Consider the following 22,281-nt stretch of genomic DNA (forward strand, 5'->3'; position numbering starts at 1 on the left):
ACTGGAAAATCTTTGATGGTGTCATGGGAATCAGGCTAGTTCCATGGCATATGTGAGCTGCCAACCATCCTTCAGGTAATTTTGTAAATTTCTTGGTTTACAGCTCCCCTGCTGAAGAATCTCCCATTAACCAGGTAATTTGCCTTTTAGCACCTGGATGGTGTGCTAGCATGTCTTTGTTGTTGAGAAAATTATCTGAGGATGTTACCCAAAAATATTACCATATTTCCGTAACAAATATATTGTAAAATCCCATAATTTCACAATGTGCAATGTTGTTACACACATTTCAACAAGATAATAATATTCTGTAGATTATGAGTTCTTCAAATGATTACCTCACAACGGCCCATACTTTGTGCATTAATATATCATAAATCACGAGAGCAGGATGTGAATATGGTGTATAGGGTGTCAGATGGGGTACTGGGTTATCACAGTTTCATGTAGATTTTCTAAATATACCAGATTTTGCAGGTTAACATCTAAATTAGTATCACCTGGAAAATAACTGTGGGTGGCCAATGAGTAGTACCTAAGTTTTAATAGCAAGCACAAAAACAGAGGTACATTCAGAATCAGATATTGAAGATCATGTCGATATTTTGTTAGTTTTAGTTTGTTCTTTTTTGTTTTCTTTCCTTATTAAGGATTAGATTATCACTTGTACTTTGTGAAGAAGTCCTTGAATTGAGCTGGGATGGAAGTTTCTTTAGTTTGATCCATCCCCTGTATTCCAATAAAGTATTTTGAAATTGAGGAAAGATAAACTTTGTATTATTATTATTATTATTTTTTTTTTTCCTACTATACTACTACAGTAAAAACTGTTTTTCTGGCATTTTTATAAACCAGAAAACCCTCTAGAAATCAGCATTTTGAGGTGCCAGATCCGGCGCGGTGCTCATCTCGGTGGGTCACTGCACAAGCAGCGGACTTGTCCCTGCTGACTCCAATGACTGGAGATTGCTGGCCAGGTGGCTCTGGCGGCTGTTGCTGCCGGCCTGGAAAGGCACCACACCCACCTCGGCCACGCCTTCCGCCTAGGAGCAAACAGGGGAACAAGCCACCCAAGGTGAATGCTGCCCGGTTCCAGAACCTTCAAAATCCCTCCTGTTGCCCCAACCCCCTGCTTCCAAGGCCCCTTCCACACCCAAAACTCCCCTCCCAGAGCCACAAGCCCTGCACCCCCTCTCACATCCCAACCCCTAGCCCTGAGGCCCGGAATTTTTGCCTAAACCGGCAAACCCCCATTCCGCCCAAACATGCCAGATAGCATGGGCGTTTACAGTACTCTTAGAACTGATAGAGCAATTAATTTTTCCTGGTGAAAAAATTTTGAAGGAAAATGAAAATATTTTTTAAATTTTTGTTCGAAAATTTTTTATTTATTTTCTTTTTGTCAAATTGTACCGTCTGAAGATAAGAAAATATTTCTCTGTTTTCAGCAAACTGAAACAGATTTTGTTTGGTTTTTTCAATGAAAATGGCAAAATAATTTAATAATAATAATAAAAGGACAATGGATAATTTTTTAAGCAAAATTTTCTGTGTCAAAAAAAAAAATTAGGTTGTACAAATTTTCAACCAAGTTTTATTTTTATATTGTGATTGAAAGTAAGTTACGTATAATGTTAAATGCTGTTTGTTTGCTCTTTAATGGAATAAATGTTTTCTGATTTATTAAAGCCTAAGCTTTGAGGATTGATAACTGCTTATTTAAAATGAACATTTGATATGTTGCCACTATCACTGAATTTATGGAATCCTATATTACAGACGCATCAGTAACCAAAATAAAGTTATGGTGATAATGTCATGACAGTTAATACAAAACTGATCAACAATGACCCCCCACTTATTTTTAAGTGTGTAATCCTTTACTTTAATGGTATGTAGAAGCTGAATTACAATAGAACTCTTGAGAGGAAAACACATGACATCCATTGTAATACACTATGAGTTCATTATGATCACTGCTATCAGAGGGAATACCTAATGTGGTAACATTGTCACCTAACTTTAGTTTAGGCATGATATCTTTCAAAATAGTCTGAAAAGCAAGTAATAGGAATTAGCATTCACCTCCTCCTGCTGCACAACTCCTGGAATTCAAAGGCACTGCTTTGATGGATAAAAAGAAAAACAAAATTGATCATCTTAAGCCCCTCTACAAAAAAAAAAAGAAGAAGAAGAAGCTCTCTCAGCTTGTACTGTTTCAATTGTAGTGTCAGCTATGGCTAGCAGTTAACTATGCAGGGAGTGCGCTGATCTTCCGTTTTTTTATGTAAATTTATGCAAAGGACTTTTGCAAGCCTAGCGTGTGCTGTTCTCAAACACCTCAAGGAACTTCTTAATACTTGATGTGGCAAAGGGAAGAGAGATTCCCTCTGTTTCACACAGCAAGAGCGGAGCCTGTGGAGTGCATGTAAACAAAGGAAGAGAACAATGATCCGTTCATTATGTGAAAGTTAGTAGTACTAGAAAATCTGCTGATACAAAAGCTCTTCCTTTTTCTTTGATTATTATTTACAGTGATCTCTATAACCCAAGGTTACAAAAAGTGTTCTTTATTAGCTCCCACCCGCTCCCACATTGTAAAATTAGTAAGCCAGAAATAATACTGCCATGGCATTTTCATCATTCCTGTATCACTGCATTTTACTGAGTCCTACAACACTAAGAAAATAAAGCCAGTAGCAAGAAAAAGTGATGCAAATACTACTCAGCTTTTCAGTTCATCCCTTTTCTTTGTATGGTATAAAACACCCACCACTTTTCCTAGCAGCATGATGCCATCTCAACCCCATCATCATTTCATTCTGGTAGGCACACTGATTGCTAATACAGAACACTCTTCTCACCATTGATCACTATATATAGCCATTTCAATAGGATACTTTTTACCCTGATGTAAGCAGATTATATGTTTACCCCTGTCTAACCCCCCTCTGTGAGTCTGTCTTTATTGCATGTCTGAAAAACAGTAATGAAATTTAAACCTCAGTCTAAGCTGCTCCCCAAGCTTGTCCGTTTCTTGGGTTTTCCTGCAGAATCTCTTCTGTCCAAGTACTCAGTTCCTTCTGCCCCTCAGAAACTCCAACCTCCCTTATATTAAATTGAAGCTAAAAAGATCCACCTCCCAGCATGAGCCAGCAATGATTACTTTGCATCGTGATAGAGTTCCAGCATCTACATTTCGATGGAAACACCCTGCATTTTTATGAATGGCCTTGTTCAGTGTGGCTGTTTTCACACCCCAGTTATGGGAGAATGTAAGGAAAGAACAGCACATTGCTATATAATCCTCCTAATGGGTTTGTAATAAAGTACAGTTAATTTATCCATGGTCTTTATGGACCTCAGCTGCCAGGAGCTTGAAGGGAAATCAGCCAGCAAAATAGCAGAGGTAAGAACAAGAATGATTTCCACATGACTTACGAGGAGAGGCTGAGGGAACTGAGATTGTTTAGCCTGCAGAAGAGAAGACTGAGGGGGGATTTGATAGCTGCTTTCAACTACCTGAAAGGGGGTTCCAAAGAGGATGGATCTAGACTGTTCTCAGTGGTAGAAGATGACAGAACAAGGAGTAATGGTCTCAAGTTGCAGAGGGGGAGGTTTAGGTTGGACATTAGGAAAAACTTTTTCACTAGTAGGGTGGTGAAGCACTGGAATGGGTTACCTAGGGAGGTGGTGGAATCTCCTTCCTTAAAGGTTTTTAAGGTCAGGCTTGACAAAGCCCTGGCTGGGATGATTTAGTTGGATTTGGTCCTGCTTTGAGCAGGGGGTTGGACTAGATGACCCTCCTTGAGGTCCCTTCCAATCTTGAGATTTCTATGATCTCTATGATTCTATAACCTACCAGTACAAAACATCAGCCAGCATCACTGGCAGGAGATCCCCCTTTGATAAAGATGCTGATAACATTAGTAAGTGGGATCTTGGCGATAGATTCTGGTCTGATTTTTGGCATAGTTCTGTGTCTTGAATTCCATTGTGATGGTGAATAGTAATGACAAGAGCGATGGGACACTCTAACAGAGTATATTCTGTCAAACAACTAACAATCGAGCACGAGATGCTGTAGGAGAACGCTAGAGTGAGGGCCATCCATGTACCTAAAGAGCATCCACAGTGAGTGGCATTACTGGGCCTGTGAAACCATATTGTCAATGAAGAGAGTAGAAAGATTAACCACCTTAGCTGTAACACAAATAACCAGGCAAGTGTCTTACACCGGGCCCTGTCGCTTGCCAAAACTTTAGCTCAAATAGATAGCCAAGCGAGCCAAAAGTAGGGGTTGTCCACTGACAGAGCTCTGCTGTATTCCTAGAGAGTTCTTCTCCAGGAACTAACACAGGAATAGTCTCACAGATGATTTTGTCTGTCACGATGGGAAGAAAATCCCCTGGATGATATATTACCTCTATGGGAAGAAGGTATCCTCTCAGTAATTGCCTTAGTCCATTCAGGTCTTTAGAAAGTGTCACGGACATGCCAAGAGACAGTGGTGGCATCTTTTTTTGCTTGGAATCCTAGATTTTTGTAACATATAGTTTGCCTGATAAGACAAATGGTATTACCATACTGTGATCATGATTAAGAAGTTGAACTGTAAAAGGAAAAAGCTCAGTGAAAAGGTGAATAGAGGAAAATTTGCAGTAAGTGGCTGTAAATAACCTCTAATCCCGACTCCTGACTAAAATAATATATTCAAAATAGAGCCACTTCTCTTTTGAAGTGGTAATCATTATAGCTCAGAATCCATGCTACAGTAAATAATTCTGAGTCATTCCTCGAAAAAAAATTATTTTCATTGGAAGAAAGATGATTTAATCTTGATACCTGAAAAGTGGTCTGAGATCGATTTAGCCGTAATTCTAATAATGGATTACAGATGCATTTGCTCTTCTCGCATATGATACTTTACAAGTTTAATGAGAAATTAAAAGCTCTCTCTGCTTCTGCTGCAGCATATCTTCTGCCCTCAGACCACCCCTGCTCACTGCTGTGCAGGAAACCAGATTTCACACCACACAGAGAAAGTACTACTATCATCTCCCTGCTCCATCTGTTATTTATTTGTTGTATTACAATAGTGTCTACAGTTACTAACAATTATCAGGGCTCAACTGTGCTAGGTGTACAAACACATGGTAGGAGACACTCCCTGCTCTAAAGAGCTTGCAATATTGACAGTACAGACAAAGCATTTAAGAAAGGAAGAATTATCCCCATGCTATAGATAGAAAGCTGAGAGCCAGTGACTTGCAAAAAGTCCCAACAAAAGTCCGTTAGAATTTAGCAGGGGTATGTTAGTGGACAGCCTCTACTTTTGGATCTTCTGCATCCCAATCAGGTGCCTTAAGCATAAGACTATCTTTCCTCCCGTTATGCAGCAGAGCCTTACTGCTTCAAGCACCAGAGTATGTCTGTGGCCATGTAGGAGAGGGTTGGATCTGCTCCCTCATGCAGATGTGACCATTAAATTCTTTGGACATTGTGGTGACCAGACTCTCAGTTGTTTATTCCATAAACACTTTGTCACTCCAGGCATCAGTCAGATGCTCCGTAGTAGAAGTTGGGGTGAGGGCTGGGGAGACCTAAAAAAAACTTCATCCTCATGAGCGAGTCTTAGGGTTTGACCGTGTTCCCATTGAAGTCAGTGGGAGTCTTAATAATATAATCAAAATTATCCATTAATAATAAAATATTCTTTTCATTTACATAATGTTAATTTTTAAAACAAAGGACCAAATTCAGACCTGGTGTAAGATAGCGCAACACCAATGACTGGAAATGTGTTGTACTTGCTTTCCCCAGGTCTGAATTCAATACAAATGTCTAATTTTCTTACAAGATAAAAAACATAATGAAAAATACATTAGATGTTCTTTAATACTGTACCCTTTAAAAAGATCTGCAGAATGTCACAAAGCAATTACTAAGTCTCCTTCAGAGTTAAGACTTTAAAAGGAAAGCTCCCCAAAGGAGTTTATTACAATCAGAATCAGAATAAAGACATTTATTTATGTTTTAGGCACTACGGATCTATGGTGCATATATTTAGAGGTCTGTTACTAATTGAAAGCCACAAGTGTTCATATTTTTATCATTAATCAGATATAATAACATACAAGAGGTCTTTACACAAAGTAATCGGTAACATTAGTACCATTGTTACTAAGATTTTTCACAAATGTACTGTAGCAATAATTCTAAAACGAAAAGCATAATGTAATTAGCTCAAATTTAAAGTAACTTAGATCAATCAATTAATATTTGCAAATGGCTGGTGACAGTGGTAGACTCAATCTTGTTATTACAATTATTAATTATTTGTATTCTGTAAGTGCAACCTGAGAGTGGCAACCCACTGTGCTTTAGACTGTATGTCATACGCGTAGTAAGGGATGCTCCCTATCCCAAAGACCTCAGTCTAAACAGGCAAGAAAGACAAAGAGTTGGGGGAACAGAAGTGTGTTATTCCCATTTTATAAATGGGGAACTCAAGTGCTAGGAGATTGTGTGACTTTTGCAAGTCATTTAGGGAATCTGTGGCAGCACCAACCATTCAATCCTGATCTCCTGAGTTCTTGTTTAGCGCCTTAGAATTCATCTTTAATCACAAGACCATCTTCCTTGTTTAATTACCATAGAACAAAAACCTAATCGAGATGTACAGTAGTTTATGAAATATGAGAAGCAAGTTTCCAACATCTGTCTGAAAAACTTTGTGAATCATCCAGACGATAATGGATCTGTTTGACCAGATGAACTAACACAGTTGATGACTCCTCAGTTGAAGTGCAAAATAAAACATGACACAGAATGGAGCACAATTTTTGCCTTGATGTACTAGAGTTCCAACTTTTCTCCTTAGATTGCATTTCATTCTTTCCCCGCATGCAAGAAAACCATGGTCCACTGCTTTGACACTCTGGCATGTTGTTGAGTTAAATATATCATAAAAAGACTTTTTAATGTGGCAAGAAAAAGAAAACAGAGCAAGGCAGAGGGCTCATCCATGAATAACTAAAATAATAACAATAATAGGGATGAAGATGCAGAAAGCTCACATGAGAATTAAACCAGATTCCTTTCTAAAGCTTTTGAAAAAGACTCATTGCCAGAGGCAGAATGCGTTAGTTTAACATGCCCTGCCAGTCACTTACTTCTTTCTTCAAAAACTATCCTTAAAACACAACTCCATTCCTTTGCTAATATTTTATTCGCTCTCATTGAAAAGTCCAACTCATTTGATTTAGAAAAGGGGTAAATTACACTATGCTAGTGAGTAGGTAGAAAGGATTTAGTAAGCTCATTACAGCTTCGCAGGAATCGCATGAAAAGTCTACCAAGAACATTTGATGCAATAGGAATGATTTGACCCTGATTCCTAGATTGTAGGGTGTTTGTAACAGCATTGAGCAATGTGGCATTCTGGTTCATGACTGAGGCTTTTTAGCTGCTACCGGAGTACAAACAATAAATAATAACAATAGTAGTGATCCTTACAGATAACACTTGAAACTATCCATTTTGATATGGCCACAAATTACTTCATGGATGAGAACTTAAGACAGGAATGATGCAGGTTGACTTCTAGATGGACTTGTATTAAGTGCAAGCTAAGGGCTTGATTATGAGTTACTCCACTACTCCATTGTGCTGGCCAGTGCAGCTAAACTGGCTCATAGGAGGAGTAAATTGTAGCAGGTACAGGACACATTATTTTCCCCAGAACTGTACAGCTGTACATTGTCCCTGCTCGCAATTTACCACTAAGACTGCAAACACTTTCTGTATACAGCACCTAACACAATGAGACACGAACCTGGTTGAGCCCTCTCGGTGCTACTGTAATATAGATGTTAAATTCTAATAACAATAAAGAAAGGAGAAGTCTCATAGTACAGACCCATCGACGCATGCACTGCTGATATTGAATGGAAGGACTGGAGCTACCGAATGCCTTCCAATATTATTTGGATTTGAGTTAGATGGCTTCTTCTTAACCAGAAGGGGTGCTGATTGCCTTTGTTCAAATCTGACAATACTTGTTAGGCAAGCTTTAAACTAGGTAGCAATTAACAAGCATTCATGTAATTCAAGTGATTTGGAGTAGACTTCAAATATACAAAGCAAGGTTGAAGATGGAGCTGTTCTGAAACAAAAGATGAAGACCAATGTGTGTATTGACCGACTAAATCATCTGTACAGGAATGCCAGAAGCACAAGCATCATGCAAAAAAGATCTAGAAATCATATTAAATTATAGAGATTATGATATACTGGATATAATAGAAACTAATAATTCTCATAAGTGGAATGCCAATATTGATGGGTATAACCTACAGAAGGGAGAGAAAGAGAAGAGGAAGTGGAGGTTTTTGTGGTCTATTCCTAATGTCCAGTTTTTGAAGCAGCCTACATGGGGGATCTATACAGTATTGCTTCCCCTTGTAATTGGGGTAGAGGAGGATCCATATAAAGGAGAAGTCCCTCATAGCCATCTATGTTGCATCCCTTCTCACACTTTGGGTGCTACCATGTGATAGTCTCATTTGGAACTCTTACAACTCTACAGTCAATAGAGTTGTGGATGTTCAGCACCTCTGAAAATCAGGTCTTGGGTGTCTCAAGTTGCACACCTAAAGTGAGTGTCCATTTTTTGCAAATTTGGGCCAATGCCTTTATGAAAGTCTGTGGTGGCTGCCCTCAGAGCTAATTCCAGTCTCAATATTGTTTTTCCATTGAAAATTAGCTTCATTGAGACTTAATTCAGAATAAATCTGCTATTTGAGAATAGTCATTACTGCACATGAGAAAAGTATTAGTAATATTTGTAATGACTGACTCACCTTTGCAATTTATATAAACTGAACCTTGTGAAAGGAACCAGATGAAACTATAGATAATTAGATGAGTACATATTGGACCAGATTTTTAACGGTACTCGGCATAGGAGAGATTGTTTTTAAATCTGGCTAATAAGCTCTTATGAAAGCCTGCCCTCAACGATTGGTACTGAGTAGAGCTATCCAGAGGACAAAAATTACATTTTGTGACAACTTTTGAGGTTTCAAAATTTGTTTTCATTTTGTATTGGAAAGAAGGTTCCAAGTACAAGTCCCTGCTCTACCAGATTTTGAGCACAATTTTTCATCCCAGATCATACCAAATCAGATTGCATCTGGGCCTCCCACATCCCAGGCCAGTACCCTAACCATCCAGGTATTGATGGTCTTTACTGGAGACCCAAAAAGTATTCCCAGTTGAAGTTTAATGGAAACTGCTAAGTCTTTGCAAAATGTTGGCCCTTTTGACAAAACAGCATATTTTGCTAAATGTTCCGACCTGCTGTAGCGCTGAGTACTTTGGAAAATCTAGTCTATGGTGATGGGAGTAATTTTTCAAAACCTCATAATCAGAAAGTTGACGTGTTGTCCCTCATTGCTTTCTGAGAAATGTAGTTGATGACTGACCATTGTTCATTTTTCATTATTTTGTTTCCAACATTTCTTTGTAATATGCCAGAAATAAGTTTTTGAAATATTACATCCCCTGCAAATGAACCTAAACATTTCATTATCGTTATACCTTAATACTGGTTTGCAGGTCATTACCTTTTTGCTTTGGAAGGGAATGGATGTCTTCAAGTCTAAATGCCTCTATTTGCTTGATGACCCCATGGTTTTTCTTGCATTCATTACCTCCAGGAAAGAAATGAAAATTAGGATTATAAACCTTAGACACAGAATCTGACCCATTTTAAAGTTGTAATAATGTGAAAGCCTGATCCTGGATTCCTGTAATTGCCACTGAAGTCAACAAGCTGCATTCTGTTTTCTCCCAGACTAATATACATCAAAAGTAGTTACACTGACTTAGGTTGTATTACTCTAGATATACATCAATGTATCTGAATTTCTGGACTCCCTATAGTCTAAAATTCCTGGACTCCCTATAGTCTAAAATTCCACAGAATCATAAAATCATAGATATGTAGGGCTGGAAGGGACTTTAAGAGGTCATGTAGTCCAGCCCTCTGAACTGAGGCAGGACCAAGTACACCTAGAAGGCCATAACTGACAGGTATGTGCCTAACCTGTTCTTAAAAAACCTCCTGTGAGGGGGATTCCACAACCTCCCTCAGAAGCCGATTCCAGAGCTTAACTATCCTTACAGTTAGAATTTTTTTCCTAATATCTAAAACCTAAATCTTCTTTGCTGCAGATTAAGACCATTGTTTCTTGTCTACATTCAGTGGACACGGAGAATAGTTGATCACCGTCCTCTCTGTAACAGGTCCCCTCTGTGTTCTTTTCTCAAGACTAAACATGCACCGATTTTTAATCCGTTTCCTTATAGATCAGGTTTTCTAAAACTTTTATCATTTTTGTAGCTCTCCTCTTTCCTAAAGTGTGAACATAGTATTCCAGCTGAGGCCTCACCAGTACCAAGTAGGGCAGCACAATTTCCTTCCATATCTTACATACAACACCCCTGTTGTTATACCCAGAATGATATTAGCCGTTTCTTGCAACTGCATCACATAGTTGATTCATACTCAAATTACGATCAACTGTAGCTCCCAGATCCTTTTTAGGAGCAGTACTACCTCCATATACAGTTATTCACCATATTGTAGTTGTGCATTTTATTTTTCCTTCTTAAGTGAAGTTACTTTGCACTTGACATTATTGAATTTCATCTTGTTGATTTCAGATCCATTCTCTAACTTGTTGAAGTTGTTTGGAATTCCAATCCTGTCTTCCAAAGTGCTAGCTAAATCCCTCCCAGCTTGGTGTTATTCATAAATTTTAATAGCATACTGACTACTCCATTTTCCAAGTCATTAATGAAAATATCACCCCACTAGATAAGTGTCCCCAGTTTGACAGTGAACCACTGATAACTACCCTTCGGGTATGGTCTTTCAACCAGTTTTGTGCTCACTTACAGTAATTTAATCTAGAGCACATTTCCAAACTTTGTTTTTGAAAATCTCATATGGGTTTGTGTCCAAAGCCCTACTAAAATTCAGATATATTGCATCTTACATTTCCATTTCACTCTATCCACTATACCAGTAACCCTGTCACACAAGATAATTAGGTTGGTATGGCATGATTTGTTTTTGACAAATCCATGTTGGTTACTACTTTATAATCCTATTATCTTCTAGGTTTTTACAAACTGATGGTTTAATTGTTTCAGGATCTCTCCAGGTATCAAAGTTAGGCTGACTGGTCTATAATTCCCCAGGTCCTCTTTGTTACCGGTTTTAAAGATAGGTGCTAGGTTTTCCTTTTCCACTTGTCACTTGTCCTCCATAACAAAGATAATTGTTAAATATTCTGATATAACTTCAAGTAGATCCTTAGGTACCCTAGGATGATTTCATCAAGCCCTGCCAACTTGAATACATCTAACTTATCTAAATATTCTTTAACCTCTTCTTTTCCTACTTTGACTTGCATTCCTTTCCTCTTGTTGTTAATATTAATTATTTTAAGAATCTAATCACTATTTATTTAGTGAATACTGAAGCAAAATAGGAGCTAAACAACTCAGCCTTCTTCATATTGTCCTGTTACTAACTCTGCTTCCCCAATAAGTAGAGAGCCTACACTATCCTTCATCTTTCTCTTGCTCCTAATATATTTATAGACTGTCCTATTGCCTTTTATGTCCTTGCAAAGGCATAACTCATTTTGTGCATTAGCCTTTCTGATTTTGTCCCTACATGATCTCATCCTTAGCAATTTGTCTATGTTTCTGCTTTTTATTTTCATGTAATTAAAAAGCTCCTGACAGAGCTATATTGCTATTCTTCCAATCTTTCCTTTGCTTCAGGTTGGTTTGCTATTGCTCCTTTAATATTGTCTCTTTGAGAAACTGCCAACTCTTCTGAATGCAAAAGAAAAGCCTAAGGAGCTTAAATTCATAACTTTGCTAGACACTAAAAATCACGGACCAAACAGAGACCTTGGATTTTGTAACCCACTAACCCTCCTTTTTGTTCTTTGACTATAGGGGTGTTAACAGGCCACTTTACCTTGAATGGTCCCCTAGAATATATGGTAACTACTTATGCTAAAATATCTGTTCCACTTTGCATTTAGCTGTGATGCTTGGTGTACCTTTTCCAGAACCGAAGAGCTCTGTGCAGCTTTGTCTCTGTCACCAAAAGAAATTGGTCCAATAAAAGATATTACCTTAACCTATCTTAGTTCTTAGATTTTCTTCCTATGGGACCTTGCCTAGCAGTTCTCATAGTTTGTAAAAGTTTGCTTTTTTGAAGTCCATTGTCTATACTCTACTGTCCTTATGCCTTCCTTTCCTTAAATTAAAAATCAATCATTTTTATGATCACTTTCACCCAAATTGCCTTCCACCTTCAGATTCACAACCAATTATGTCCCATTAGTCAGAATCAAGTCTAAAATGGCTGTTCCCCTGGATGATACTTCTACTTTCTGAAAGAAAAACATTGTCCCCCTATACATTCCAAGAACCTACTGGACATTTTGTGTTTTGCAGTATTACTTTTCCAACAGATATCTGAGTAGTTAGTCTCCCATTGCTACCAGGTCTCGTGTTTTGGATATTTCTGTTATTTGTTCTAGAAATTGTCTCATCCACCTCATCCTCCTGATTTGGTGGTCTATAGTAGACTCCTGCCCTGACATTGCCCCTGTTTTCCCCCCATTTATCTTCAACTGGTCTGCCTCCCACCTCCTTCTGGACTTGAGAACAAGTGTATGTATTCTTGATGTATGCTGCTAGCATCTCCTTGCTTTTTCCCTGCCTTGTCTTCCAGAACAAACTGTACCAATATTCCAGTCATGATATTTACCCCACCAAGTCACTCTGTTTGCTAATTAAGTCATCATTTAAACTTAGGTACTAATACTTCCAGTACTACTACTTCTTCATGCAGCCATGTATTCCAGGTAAGTGCGTGTGCCCAGCCCACCGAAGCCAGAGAACTTTGCCTAGCAGTGCCTTTAGGGTGGCGCTTGCACCCTGTGCCCCAAGCCCCTCCTCTGGCTATCTAAGGGTGACACCGCCCAACCCCCTTCCCCTTAGTGCCTTCTCACCACCTACAGCTAGAGTCAGAGCTTCGGGTGTTGTTTTCACCTCTCATTTTCAGTCTCAGTTTGTGGAGAGTTTTTCCTCTAGATAATAGTAATACCTCAGGTTTAGTTTAGTGTTAGTATAGTGTTAGAGTAGTTGGCCGCCCCGTGTAATGACCTCATCAGGGTTCAAGCATTGTCCATCATGTAGCAGGAGGCATCCCCAATAGTAATCCCTGCACAAGATGTTTGTTGAGAGTCACCTTAAGGAATGGTGCTTTTTCTGTAAGTCATCCAAAGAGAGGACTCAGATGGCAAGAAACTTACAGCTGAAGCAGCACCTTCTGGAGAAGGTCATGAGGCCCGCTTTGGCACCACAGCCTTGTTTTATAGGCAGTCACCTTCAGAACCAGCTAGTGATGCCATTGTATGTTTGAACTCTGGGTTTCTCCCAAGAGGAAGAGGACTCATACTCCCTCCTCTGATGCTATGAGGAGCAGGTCCCATGAGACTCATCGGGACCACTCCATGGTTCAGGGAGACTCTTCCTCATCATGTAAGAGATGTGCTGACTGGCACCATACCACTGCCAGCACATGGGCTGGAGCAGGTCCATCAGTTCCCCGATACCACACAGAGATCAGCGGGGGTCCATAGCGCTGACTGCAGTTCTGGGCATGGTGTGGTCTGTTGAGTTCAATACTGCTGATGTTGGCACCAGCACCGACTGTCTCCACACTGCTGGTGTATCAGGCAGCATCAGACCTGCTTTGCCTCTTAGTCCCTAACTCTCCACTAGTTCAGGAGTTTTCTGGTGCTGTAGCTTCTACTGCTTCATCCTCAGTTGTGCCTTTGGCACCTTTTGGCTGTATCATAGAGCTGCTGGTTTTGTCGGCACTTCACCACTGCCAGGTCCCAGACTGTGAAATGGAGGCTGACACTGTGCTCGGCACTGAAGGCCCCTCGATGCTGGTGTGCCCTTCAGCACCATCCTTGCCCTGGCAGCAGATTCCATTGTCAAGTTCAGTGCTATCCTTGGCCTTAGTGTGTGTGCCTTTTCTGATACCAGGTGAGAGTGTGTCTCATTCAGTACCACTGATGCAGATTCCCCATTGCACTTCAGCACTGATGCTGCCCCGTGTTGGGCTTCGGATGACTCCGATCCTTTGTTTTCCTCCTCAGGGCTGGCTCTCCTGTTGTTACTGGAGAATCTCCAAGACTCCTCGAGATCCAGGTCAGGGTCATTCTCCTCTTTGTTGTCATCAATAGGCACCAGAGACCATCCTCAGTTTACCAACAGTGCTGAGATCGGCATCATTCCCACAGTTGGGACAGGGGCTTTTAGCCCACTGCTACTGGCCATCAAAGGCTTATCTATTTGCCCAGTGGCCTCCTTGGAATCTTTGGATACTCCTCAGTTATTGAGGTCCTGCTCTTCGATCCACTGAAGAGCAAGATCTCTGGTCTCATTGGTGGCTCTTGTTCTTGAACCACCTCAGTTACAAGCAACTGCTAAGTCCATTCCCTCTGGATTTCCAGGGTTTTCCCAGCCAGATCCTGTGTCTCAAGAACAGGACGAGTCATTGGCAGAGCAAACTGCTTCTTTGTCCTTTCCAGACAACTCTACCATGCTGGGCTCATAGGAACGCCCATATTGGGACAGACCAAAGGTGCATCTAGCCCAGTATCCTGTCTTCTGACAGTGGCCAATGCCAGGTGCCCCAGAGGTAATGAACAGAACAGGTAATCATCACATGACCCATCCCCTGTTGCTCCTTCCCAGCTTCTGGCAAACAGAGGCTAGAGACACCATCCCTGCCCATCCTGGCTCATAGCCATTGATGGACCTTTCCTCCATGAACTTATCTAGTTCTTTTTTGAATGCTGTTATAGTCTTGGCCTTCACCAGGGGCAGCTCCAAGCCCCAGCACACCAAGCATGTGCTTGGGGCGGCAAGCCGTGGGGGGCGCTCTGCTGGCGCCACGAGGGTAGCAGGCAGGCTGCCTTCGGTGGCTTGCCTGCGGAGGGTCTGCTGGGCCCGCGGCTTGGTTGGACTTCCCGCCGGCAACAAACCGAAGGCGGCCTGCCTGCCGTGCTTGGGGCGGCAAAATGCCTAGAGCCGCCCCTGGCCTTCACAACATCCTCCACAACATCCACGTTGACTGTGTGTTGTGTGAAGAAATATTTCCTTTTGTTTATTTTAAATCTGCTGCCTAATTAATTTCATTTGGTGACCTCTAGTTCTTGTGTTATGAGAAGGACTAAATAACACTTTCTTATTTACTTTCCCCACACCAGTCATGATTTTATAGACCTCTGTTATATCCCCGTTAGTCATTTCTTTTCTAGGCTGAAAAATCCCAGTTTTATTAATCTCTCCTCAAATGGAAGTTGTTCCATACCCTTAACCATTTTTGTTACCTCTTTCTGTACCTTTTTCAATTCCAATATATCTTTTTTGAGTTGGGGCGACCAGATTTGTATCCAGTATTCAAGATGTGGGTGTACCATGGAATTATATAGAGGCAATATCAAAATTTTCGTCTTTTGATCTACCCCCTTCCTAATGATTCGTCACATGCTGTTAGCTTTTTTGACTGCCGCTGCACACTGAGTGGATGTTTTCAGAGAACTATCCACAGTAACTGCAAGATCTCTTTCTTGAGTGGCAACAGCTAAGTTAGGCTCAGTCATTTTATATGTATAGTTGGGATTATGTTTTGCAATGTGCATTACTTTGTATTTATCAACATTGAATTTTATCTGCGAATTTGTTGCCCACTCACACAGTTTTGTGAGAGATCCCTTTGTAACTCTTTGCAGTCTGCTTGAGTAGTTTTGTATTATCTGCAAAAATGTGTCACCTCACTGTTTACCTCTTTTCCCAGATCATTTATGAATATGTTGAACAGTACTGGTCCCAGTACAAAAAACTGAAAAACTGACCATTTATTCCAACCCTGGAGTGCAAGTTTTTCCCATATGGGGTGGGGAATAAGCAGGATTTTTTTTCTCCCCTGTCCCTCTGTGCTGGCCTATGAATCTAGGCCACTGAGGAGAGAAGTCCAAGGATGATGCAGCATTCACATTCTTCTTGAGGCACAGTACCTCACAGAACTGCCACTGGGGCAATACAGCTCCATCTTGTTTCCTACCACGGGCTGCTAAATGCCACTACAGAAGCCAGAGTGTCAATGGGACTAGTTGCATGGGTAAAGACTGGTTAAGGAGATTCCATGAGCCAGGGTTCCAGGATCAGGCCAAACACTGTAAAATGAAATTATTGTTTGCTGAGGAGCTAACATGAGAAAAAGTTATACCAGAATGTATAATCTATTATAAGCAGAACTTGGCTTGTTTTTAACAATTTATACATTTAACAACCAGACTTCATAAGATATGCCTTTCCCATTTTCCTAATATACTGGAAAAAACTATGATTCTTTCTGCATCACCTCAGTGAGTAGAGGGGAGAAAAAGCCTTCCTGAGTTTGACAGCACTTCTCAGTCTCTTTTGATTGCTATATTGTAATCTTGAGCCATTCATTGCACTGTTTCAACATCCTGCCTGAGATTCACAGGGTCTTTGCTGGGGCAATATTTTTTTCCGAGGAGTTTTGACACTGATTAAATGCATTCCCTTCTACATACCTCAAGTAACTTCCCTTTTTCTCCCCCCTTCCCCCACCCCAGCCATATTTCCAGAATTTTCTAATATTCCTCTGAAAAAAACCTATTATGTATAGATGTGATAAAATGTGCAGGCGCTCCCTTGCAAGAGGTACATAGCCCTACCATATAGCCCTTGAGCCCTCAGGCATTGCATCATGAGCTGAATCAGTAAAACACATTGGGCCTCAGTGAACTGAATTAAAATATAATATATACGGAGATATGAAAACTGGAAGGGACCCTGAAAGGTCATTGAGTCCAGCCCCTTGCCTTTACTAGCAGGACCAAGTACTGATTTTGCCCCAGATCCCTAAGTGGCCCCCTCAAGGATTGAACTCACATCCCTGGGTTTTTATAGCTGATGAAAAACCAGAGAATTCTATAGACATCAGTTGCCCTCTTGATACAATTTTTATGTTGTTTGAAATGTATATTAGCTGTACATTGTACTGGGTAAAATACCTGAAACTATGTGATGGTCAACTCATGATTTCCCTTAGGAAGAAAGGCCAGAGACTTTGGTGATGTGTATTTTGTTGGTTGACTCACAACCTTATCAAACTAGAAACCCTAATAGGGGGATTTTTTTATTTTCACATATTTATTTATTTTGGTTAGGCCTTCTATGACCCAATCACCCCTTAATGCCAGCTAGCAAGAGGGTTATAAAATATCCTGATTCAGGTATGTACATTCTGGTTCACCAAAGAATGTCATGTGATGCCTTAAATGAAAGCCGGGTCACACTGCTCTGTGATATCATTGTGAAATGTATGTACAGATAGTATGAAGCACATATGTTCTGAAATATGTTCTTAGACTCAGTATCACCGTAGAGATGGAGAAACAGGTTTTTGTCAGACAAAAGATGTTAATTCACCTTTCTCTCTGTCACATGTACATTAAGCATGTAAGCTAACACAGTGAATGACCATTTACATAGGAAGTTATCAAAGAGATGTAGTCAGCAGAAAACGCATAGTTGGTATGGGTACTTCCATCTTTTCATGTTCTCTGTATGTATAAATATCTTCTGTCTGTGTGTTCCATTCTATGCATCCGAAGAAGTGGGCTGTAGCCCACGAAAGCTTATGCCGAAAAAAATTTGTTAGTCTCTAAGATGCCACAAGTACTCCTGTTCTTTTTGCGGATACAGACTAACACGGCTGCTACTCAGAAACAGAAAACAAGTGAACGGGGGAGTGGGTTATACTGTCTCTGAGTACAGATAATTAACTTTGGGGATATAAGTAGAAGTCAAAGAAGACACTTCCTTATGCTGAACCTAGGAAGTAAATGTGCAGTGAGTTTACATTCATGAAAATAGGATTTCTGCCTGCCTTGATAGAAGAAGCTGTAAAAGGCTTTGGGTGAGATAAATTTCATTAGACAGGAAGTTAATCTAATAGATAAATTTAGTCTCTAGAAAGCATGTTATGATTTTGTTTTACATGTAACCTTTTGTTTCCAGTGTCCTTCCTCACTATCCCTTGAATCTTGACTCGTTGGTAGTAAACTTGTGCTTGCCTTCACTATAAATATATCTAAGTGCTGTGATATTCAGAAAAGGGCGATCCTGAGATTAATCATACAAGCTGGTGTGTACACTGTTTCGTTGGGGACAGCAGATGTGGTAATTTTGAGTAGCCAGTGTCAGGGGCTGGGAATCACCTGGGAATGCTTCAAAGAGAGTCATGGACTGGGGTACACCTATTAACCTGCAAGGCAAAGTAAGGGCTGGAATAGCTCAGAGGAGAGTGCCTGGGTAGCTAACAGACTGGTGTAGCCAGGGAAACGACACCCAGTTAAGAACAAGCATGTCTCCCTGATGCTGGTGGCAGGGGGGTAACAAGGTGACTCAGTCCCCAAGAACTGTCACACCTCCTATGAACTTTCTCTTCTGGTGTTTAAACCCTTTCACAATAGGGTTATATTAAATCTATACAGCTATTTAGAAATGGCTAATATAGAGATACAATTCTGCCCACATATGGCCCCCACTGAAGAAAATGAGTTTTATTTGGTTACGGTCTACAGAGTGAGGGATCTTAATAATATACCTTGCAGAAAGGTCTCATGTTTTGTCCTAATGCCATCAAAAGGCTCTACATGGATGCTATCATACATGTGCCTTTTGAAATATCCTCTTTGCTCTTTGCTGTTTCCATCAGTGAATATAAGTCCTAGCTATTCTGTGAATTATTTGTCACAGCAAAACCACTGATTTCTTCTGAGCTCAGTAACCTCACTGACAAAAGTAGCTCCTCTTTAAATTCCTCCAATAGCGCCATCTGCAATGGAGGTCTAGGGCAGGTTATGTTTATGCTATATTGCAATGAAAGATTAAGTATTATATTGATTGAGTTTGATGAGATTACTGTACTAATTATATTTATATTCTATGTGTATATATATTTATATTTTTAATGACTAGTTTTATTAGCAGTCAGTTACCGCATTAGCTTTCTCTGCATTGTAAAATTAACGTAACCCTTAATAAAAATAACTTAAAAAATCAAAATGTTAGTGCTGGTTAACTTCAACTGTAGCTAGTATTTAAATCTTGTTTTGCATATAAAATTGATCTGCAATTAATGTGAAGTTAACCTGACAATTTTTATGAACTTTTTCTCCTCTGAAATATGTTTTTAGATAAATTATTTTGTAAAATGTCATTCTCGTTCTCTGTTTTCCAAAAGGCAAAACAACATGGGAAATGAAAGCATTTAAAGATACAATTTCAGTTACAAATTCACAGTTACCAGGTTAACTGCATCTTTCCTGGACTTTGTGAGCTGCCCGCCCCCTCCCTCCCCACACCGTGTTTAGGTCTCAGGCCTCTAGACGTTGCCCGTCTCTTAGGATGGAATCATGCGGGTCACCCACTCTCAGACCAGGCTCTGGGTTGGAGTCCCCTGAGCACTGATGATGGTTACCTCAACAGATCTGACTTTTGTCCAAGCCCTGCAATTCTGTTCCCTCCAGGGCAATGGCAGTGGTCATCGGTGATCAAAGAGCCAGCTTTAAGTCATGTATTATTTATTTAGAACAAAAGCCTTTAAGAGAAAACAGATCCTAAAAACACGGAAAAAGGATCTGGACATGTCTAGTTTATCAGGTGTTCAACTATCTTCCACATGGAGACCAGCTCCGTGGAGAGCACCTGGCAAATCACCCCACTTCCCCCAAATCATGTCACCTTTTCACTGTTTATAGCCCTTTGATCTGGTAACTCCCAGCTTTGGCAAGACAAGGTTTGCAACTGGTTGGAGACAGGATCCTTGAAACTAACAGCTTGCCCCACTGTCTTTCAAGTGTGTGCTTGAGTGTTCTTATCTGAGAAGCCATTCTCTCATCTTCATGCACAGACCCCATTGAATTTGGGCATTATAGGTGCACAATTAACATTTAACTATCCCTGGTATAAGTTAGATCAGTACAGTCACAGAAAAAATGCTAAAAACCCAATGTACAGTAACTTCCCCTCACTGACCTGATAACCTACAGTGTTCGTAAAACTGGCATCATTCAGTATTCTTAACATTATTACACATCAGCTCCATGTATGCCACAGTGCTCTCTCACTCTCTTAAGCACAAATAATAATTAATTCATTTTTTTAATACTTGGCAGGGTGACACCATTGTTTCCTGTGACTCCTACGGTGTGATGAAGTTCTGGGATGTTCGGAGGGTAACACCAATGGTCTCTATAGATGCGGGCCCCCATCCTGGCAATCAGGTGGTCTTTGACCCATCCGGTAGGATCCTTTCTTAAACTTAGCCCTGACTATCAAAAGAAGTGTTTTGCTCTCAAAGCATTTTGTAATTGAGTTTAAAATTCTGAGGCCAGATCCCCAACTGGTGTAAATTGGCTTCAGTGAATCTATGCCTGTTTATACCAACTAATGATGTGACACACTTATTTTAACTTGTCAATTTGTATTAATGCTCAGTTATTACATAAAACCAAACATTTACAGTGATGCAAAAAAAGAATTACATAAAGGTAAGAAATGCTCAGTGTGTGAGGAAAACAGAGGGATGTATTTCTCCTCCTTTTCTACTATTTCTTCATATGTTTATACTACAGTTGTGTTTCATAACCACCCATGATAAATCCTATTATTCTCCCTGCAGAGCCTCAGCATGTTGAAATAAGTGGTCTATTATGTACAAAGAATTGAAATGCATGTATAGCTCAACACTTTTTGCATCATCAGCTATATATTACAATATGTCACTAGCATTGTGACTGACTGCTTCTTTGTATTTTTTTAAGAGTGCCATTGTACAGAATGAACAAAAATGGCTTTGTTTTTACCTAGGACATTAATCTTCACTTGCCAGGGGCAGATAATCGGTTGTATCACAGTACAAACTTAGGTCCCAATTCTGGAAAACATTCTTGTTCAGAGCAACACTTAAACATATGTTCAACTTTAAGCATGCACTTAAGTACTGTTGAGGCCAGACACAAGCATTTAAGTCAAATCTGAGAGATGTGAGAGAGTAGCACTTTACTAATAATAGTACTACAGTCATAATGGTAAAAAAACCCTACAGAATATAGAATATTATTTCACTGAGTTGCTATTACTAGAAAATGTTCCATGGAACACTGTAGCATTTTATAAGGAATTTCTCAGATATCTATATTCAATCACTAAAGAATGTATTGTCATTTTCAGAAACTATGTTGACATTATACACTTTCCACTACTGCCACAAAGCTGAATTCAGCTGTGTTCTATATAAGAATATAGAGTTTAGAAAAATAGCTCACATTCTGCATGATGTGGATTTGAAGGAGTTTTGCTTTTTCATATCTGGAATGGAATGTAGGGGCATTTGTAAAGGAGTCACATCCCTGAAAAATGCAGTAGCAGTATTTTGAGCCAGATGGGAAGTTTCCAGTAGAAAGCTTATCGGCTTCAGATAGTCTGAATGGGCAAAATTTCCCATCATTTGGATAAAATCCAAATTTTTCTCTGCAGGAGTAACCACAACAGAGATGCCAAGTTGGGAAGAATGACCACAATGAAGCATAATTTAAAAGAATGCAGTCATAAGCAATAATATCTGACTAAAATAGAATATTACAGTATCTGTATCTGTATCTCTGTTATTTGTATGCTGGTAGTGCCTGATGCCCTAATTAGGATTACAGGGCCCTTTTTATTAGGCATTGTACAGAATGAAAAGGCAGTCCCTGCCCCAAATTGCTTAAAATCTAATGATGTCTCTTGTTCCCATCACCGAGATAGCCGCATATAAAAATTTACATACATAAAGTATTCCATTCCTTGTAAAACAACGTGATTATACTTAATGGAAGATTTTTGTTTGTTTTTCTTTTGACACCAGTTTAAGATCGTATCAGAGGGGTAGCCGTGTTAGTCTGGATCTGTAAAAGCAGCAAAGAATCCTCTGCCACCTTATAGACTAACAGATGTATTGGAGCATGAGCTTTCGTGGGTGAATACCCATTTCATCGGATGCATGTCAGTTTAAAATAGTTACTG

General features: G+C 39.9%; 1 protein-coding gene across 7 annotated transcripts in view; it reads left to right on the top strand.

Annotated features, from left to right (window-relative positions):
- The window catches only part of SPAG16 (sperm associated antigen 16), a 766,854-nt gene that overhangs the window by 608,873 nt on the left and 135,700 nt on the right, over positions 1–22,281 (top strand). For 6 of the 7 annotated variants that reach the window (XM_045032690.1, XM_045032687.1, XM_045032686.1 and 3 more), the window contains one exon: positions 20,391–20,517. In XM_045032690.1, the coding sequence (XP_044888625.1) occupies positions 20,391–20,517 (127 nt within the window). Of the gene's footprint in view, positions 1–20,390; positions 20,518–21,753; positions 21,919–22,281 lie in introns of those variants that run through there. The other variant, XM_045032688.1, reaches the window with a different exon arrangement.

Source organism: Mauremys mutica, chromosome 10, assembly GCF_020497125.1.
Source record: "Mauremys mutica isolate MM-2020 ecotype Southern chromosome 10, ASM2049712v1, whole genome shotgun sequence".
Taxonomy (NCBI): Eukaryota; Metazoa; Chordata; order Testudines; family Geoemydidae; genus Mauremys; species Mauremys mutica.